Raw genomic sequence first — 5,605 nt, 5'->3', positions numbered from 1 at the left:
GTTTACGTAAACTTTTTTGCTTTTCAGCGTTACAGGAAAGTATTCCACATATAGACATTTGCCACATTTGCCATACTTTCTACCTCTATTACAAATAAAAGCAGAAGCTCATTGTGGGCTTTTAATAGGTCGGATAGTGTACTACCAAGTCTTTATTAAAAAAAAAAAAAAACGAAAAACCCAAAATAAGAGGGTTTTTACAATTTTTTTCTCTAGATTTAGGATTTCGATTAGCAATTTTTTTGACAAATTTTACATTTTTTTTTGTGCGATTGTTGTTTCACATAAGAAGCCTTCAACGCTGCAATTTTCAGGGTTTTTGATCATCAATAATTAGTTTCGTTTCCGTTAGCCGGCCAGGCACAACCAGCGGCGATAGAAAATGCTCGTCCACTATTAAAAGCCACCTGGCGAAAGAAAAACCATAAAACATTTGATTTAGTAGAGATGCGACTACAACTACTTACAGAAACAAGTGGAATTGGTGTATTGAAGTGGGGCGAAAGGCAAGAGACTATGTCGCAAAATTTAGAATTCAAAGTATGCCTTTTTTTCTCTTCTCATAATTTTTGAAAATGTTTTGTAAAAAATATAGTTCTGATATGCATAATTTCCTTTAAAAAGCTTTAGTCGTTTCTCTAGGAAGATTTAGAGACTTGTTTTTTAAAAAGCCGGACATTATCCCACGAATTTTGCTGCTTATTGTAGAACCGGGGACAATGGTCGTAGATATATCAATATACTAAGTTTGGGCACTGGAGCATTTAACATGTCGTGGGCGGAGTGTCATAGCAGTGAGCTTCACACGGGCAAGGCCATATGCATGGGCCGTCTTTGTGCTTCAAATAACGCGACGGACAGGGGCAAGGAGGGCCTTCGAATTAAGATAAGACAAAATTTCATAAGCGTTGGGTCTAAACAATCAATAAGTATAGTTAGAAAACTAAGGAGTAGGAGAATCACTTAGTTTTGCACCTAATCAAGGGAGATCCGTATAACTCTACAATTCGTTCCCTATTTGATGACTACATTACAACTACTCTTTCTCCTCATCCTTGCGTGCTTCGACCGTCTGCAAATATATGGAAGGAACTGTCAGTAAGTTGGTTTGCATTCAGGAAAGATTTTTGTGTAAAATATTTACGGTGGGCAAAGACTCCAGAGATTTTTCGGCTTCAAGTGAAGAAACGCTGCAAGGCTGCAAACATAAGGGTGTATCTTTAATTTGGGCGTTATTTGGCATGCAACAACGGGCCTTCCCTGCGATTCCTTGCAGATATTGTGGAAGTACCACATTTATGCGGCAACAACTTTCCGCTGGTGTAGGAATTTCAGAGTCGCAGCTTATACATATGAATCCTTCTGGGCATCCACACCTATTATTTGGATACGTGTTCGAGTCCGAAGCTTTGTTATCATACATATTTGATTCTATAATATGTTCGCTGTATATATTAGAGCCTGAAAGTTTTTCGCGATACATAGTAGAGTCTGGAACTTGTTCGTGATATATAGCAGAGCCTGGAACTTGTTCTTGATACATTGTAGAGTCTGGAAATTGTTCGTGATACATAGTAAAGTCTTGAAGTTCTCCGCCTAATTTTGCTTTAGTTTGCGCAATGGTAACGTCAGTTGATACTATGTGGGCTCAGTCTCAAAAGTGCCACGTTGAAAATTGCACTCTAATGTCATGCTTTATCATTGCTTTGCGTACAGCCCATATTCTGATATACAGAATTGCAAGACGACGGTGTTTGGAAGCCGCTGTAACAAGGATCCACACAAGGCATTCGATAGTTGGCAAAGCATGGATCATAGCAAGGCTGTTGCAAGCAAGGCTGTTGCAAGCAATAATGGTAGCCATTGCACGGGTCAAGCATTCCAGCTTTGTCTCCCGTACCGTAGGAACGAATTGAAGTTGGCTGCATGAAACAAGGATTTTTTTGAGAATAATCTATATCTTGAAAATCGAAATTTTGTATGTTATCCATATTGTCACAGCACGGTTCCGACCAAGGATCTTGCAAAAGAAAGTTGGCGCATGCGCTGAATATTGGACGTCTTTTATTTATTTTTCCGCCGTCGGCAAGTGGGATCAAAGCACGTTCATACTCTTTCACATCCTTATTATAATCGCAAAAATTTTTCTGCAAGCCGTTACGTCTTTCTTGAAGGAATTGGGAAAAGTTCGGACATTCTGTGGGACCACAATTGCAATTCATTAGAAATATGTAGTTACACTTCTGTGGAGGAAAGCAGTTGTCGGAAGACGTCGTTTGGCAACCATTGAGGCAACTTGGTTGTTGGAGACCATCGTCACAGAGACACGAGAATGGATCTGTCAACGGCGGATAATTACTGCAGGGGTTTATTGGAGAAAATATTGGTCGCTTTGGTTCTTCATTCGAAAATGGCATCAAAGCGCGCCTATAATCTTCGTCTTCATTAGCGCTGCAGCAAATGGTCTCTTGCAAACCGTTTAATTTATGTGCCATGGGAAACACAGCCATTCCCGTAAATGGGTGGGCTAGAATTTCATGAAAGCAGGCGAGTACAGTGCAAAATAAGCGAAGGGTAAGTCACAAGCGATATTGATTAGAATTGTGGAACCATACGGATCATGTAACAAGTAGAGGTGCAAAAGCAACTTATAGAAAATGGTAACTTAGATTGTTGGGATAGTTGTTGTACTAACGAGGGACATAGCCTCATCCGATAAATCTAGCGTTGAAAAAAACGCAGACTTACGACGGCTATTAAGCCGAATTTTTTTTCATCTATAAAAAATCTACTTTGGGCAATTGATAGTGGTTACTGAAAAGCAAAAATGTAATGAAAATGGCCACTTACAGGGATAAACTTGCGGCGTATTGCAGCTATTCCATACTCGTGGATCTGGTATGCCACCTTCAGGTAAGGGTGGGCAACATCTTGGTGTTGGTGAGCATGGTATTGGTGATGGGGCTCCACATTGCGGATTGGATAATCCACAGTAAGCTGGATCGCTGCATGGGTTGCATGTGCAACCACAGCCGTTGCTGCTACAACAATTGCCGTTACTGCAACAACTGCCGTTACCATTACCATTGCCATTGCCTCCTCCTGCACGACGATTATTTTTATTTTTCTTCTTAATCACACCCATAGTCATATTGGCATAGCGTAGAGGGAACGAACTAGGGCAACAATTAGGTGTTGGGAAACACATACAAGCTGAACGACCTTGGCACAGCGAACGTGGGCATTTATCTTGCAGACCGTTACGTTTAATACAATCGCATGTCGTATACATAATGCCACAACGCAATTCGCGACTACGACAGGCTTTAGGCTGTAAAAACAGAAGAAAACTATTAGTTTTCGATGAAAAAGTCGTATCGAACGATTGGTGTCGGGCCATGGCTGGCGCTTCGGTATGCCAAGGTGGATAGTCTCAAGGTGGAATCCACCTTGATAAGGGGCGCTAATCAAGGTAAATTCGCGCTTGAAACTCACCTTAATAATACCTATGCCAGCCAGAGGCTTGAAACCATCGTTCAGTGCAACAGTAACGCTATTTTTATGAAGATGGCCCACAACAACTGCGCGGATATGGACCACAAGGAGTACAAGGCAATTGAGGACCGCAAGGTGAGCAAGGTCCACAGTGGGTATTCCAGGGCGTTGGAGAGCAGGGGTAACGTGGTCCGCATTCGGGTGCCTCGTAGGGGCAACCCGGGAAGCAAGGCCTACAAGGTCCACAAGGTCCCCAAGGTCCACCAGGACCACAAGGTCCGCAAGGGCCACAAGGTCCGCAGGGACCACAAGGGCCACAAGGTCCGCAGGGTTCACATAACGGGTATTGGCTTGTTGAAAAGTATGGCAGTGGTCCACACGGTCCACAGGGCGAAGATGGACCCTGGACACATCGGGCAAGGTAAGCAAGCGGCGCTTGGCTTATAATTTATCGGCCCAGTTGGGTAGCAGCAATATTCCCTTGGCGGCGGTATATCGATAGTTTGGGGCTTCGGTTGACATAATATAGATTGACAAACTTCTCTTGGTTCACATATACGCTTAGGGTAGCAAACTACGTATGGATCAGGTACCATAGATGGATAGTAGATAACTCTAGGTTCTCGAACCATTTGGGAGACCCAAGTCAATTTTGGTACTTTTATAACCCTCGTAGTATCAACAACTTTGGGTATTGTTACTTGACGGCAACGGTTAACTACCATTGGCTCAGGTACAACTTTCTCCGTAAACACTACACGTTTCTTGCATATTAATCTTGGCGGTTGCTGGACTGTTAAACATTTCGGGTGTGGAGGCGCAATTCGTGGCGCACATTGAGGTACAGCATCCAGTTGAGCGCCTGTGTAACATTTCGGCGAGCACTACACTCGCATTCGTATTCATATTGCGTCAATTATGGCGATCGATTTCGAGTTTCGGATGATAGATGACCGGAGTTTGGGTGGAAAAGATCAGAAAACGTAAAAGATTTTGCTTTTGCTAACAGTTCTTTTTCTAAATTTATTTGATGCTTACAGACTAAAATTTTTCTCATGGAAATTTTAAAAATTTCCACAATTTGATATAACTTACCTCAAAAGGTGCACAGCATGGATCGCAGGGACTGCAAGGTCCGCAAGGGAAACAAGGTCCACAAGGTCCGCATGGTGAGCAGCACGGTGCGCAGCAAGGATCACACATTTTGAGACTTATTAATTTAGATTCTAGAGGAGCAGAAGAAAAAATGTTTACAATTCGTATTCATAGCCATTGAAAAAATTTTCGCCAAAACTAACTTTTTAAAACTTTTTAAGGAAAATATAAAAATTTAATTTTTTTTTTTTAACTAAAAATTTAGACGCAGCTTAAAGGCTCGGAAATTTAGACTGGAATGAATAAATATGGAAAAATAGTTTGTCAGGTATTTAGAAATTTTTCAATGGTAAATTGAAAATTTGCTTCTCATTTTAAACAAGTGTAATTTCAGCAAGTAGTTGAACGAAAATTTTTCACATACCAGAGAGGTTGGAAATAGAAAGCATCAGATGTAAGGAGTAAATACTTCTCCATCGTGTTTTTAGTACTGAAAGAGGAAGAGAGTCTTAAGTAGATTTTTCATGATTCTTCATAGAAAAGAAGAATTTTAACACGTTGATTTTAATGTTAAACAGTCTAACACTCACATATACATATACATATACATATACATACTGTTTATATGAACCTATATATTCTTCTCTAAACTACAAGAAATAATCTTACATAAACTGTAATACCATGAAGTAATTCCACGCTATTTTCATTCTGGGTGTAAATATAAAACAGGAAGTGGTGTAATCCCTAGAGTCCCTACGAGTAAAAGAACACCTTTGCAGCATGTTTAAGAATTTTACGGTCATTTTCGACAAAGCAGGAGTCGCTTGGACTTCTAATTGTCACTTCCAGTGGAGCGAGCTGATTTTCTCTTGCGGAAATCATAAGTTGAATGATTAATTTCTAAAAATTTGTTACGAAAACTTGAAATCTTTGCCTGCCCACAATAATTGTTGGAACACTCTGTGGGTAGAATAGTGCGAAAATTTAATCCATTAAATAATTCGAAAGACTT

The 5,605-nt window shown here is 40.6% G+C and overlaps 1 protein-coding gene across 1 annotated transcript; it reads right to left on the bottom strand.

Moving 5' to 3' along the window:
• Positions 1 to 300: 300 nt before the first annotated feature.
• On the bottom strand, positions 301 to 5,057 carry LOC119643990 (keratin-associated protein 5-8-like). The gene is made up of 4 exons (XM_038043505.1): positions 5,015 to 5,057; positions 4,591 to 4,721; positions 2,851 to 3,331; positions 301 to 407 (listed from the first exon to the last, which is right to left on the bottom strand). The coding sequence occupies exons 1-4, from the start codon at positions 5,037 to 5,039 to the stop codon at positions 397 to 399; spliced, it is 648 nt and encodes a 215-aa protein (XP_037899433.1). The 5' UTR covers positions 5,040 to 5,057; the 3' UTR covers positions 301 to 396.
• Positions 5,058 to 5,605: the final 548 nt, after the last annotated feature.

The sequence above is a fragment of the Glossina fuscipes genome, unplaced genomic scaffold (genome assembly GCF_014805625.2).
Source record: "Glossina fuscipes isolate IAEA_lab_2018 unplaced genomic scaffold, Yale_Gfus_2 78179, whole genome shotgun sequence".
Classification (NCBI taxonomy): Eukaryota; Metazoa; Arthropoda; class Insecta; order Diptera; family Glossinidae; genus Glossina; species Glossina fuscipes.
The sequence above is the reverse complement of the archived record's forward strand: the minus strand, read 5'-3'. Positions and strand labels throughout refer to the sequence as shown.

Bases quoted from the DNA above. Each gene is read 5' to 3' on its own strand.
- LOC119643990 (XM_038043505.1), bottom strand. From the start codon at position 5,039: ATGCTTTCTATTTCCAACCTCTCTG. The intron at 4,722-5,014 runs GTATGTGAAAAA...CTGCTCCTCTAG, and splicing joins TTCTATTTCCAACCTCTCTG to AATCTAAATTAATAAGTCTC. The intron at 3,332-4,590 runs GTAAGTTATATC...CTGTTTTTACAG, and splicing joins CATGCTGTGCACCTTTTGAG to CCTAAAGCCTGTCGTAGTCG.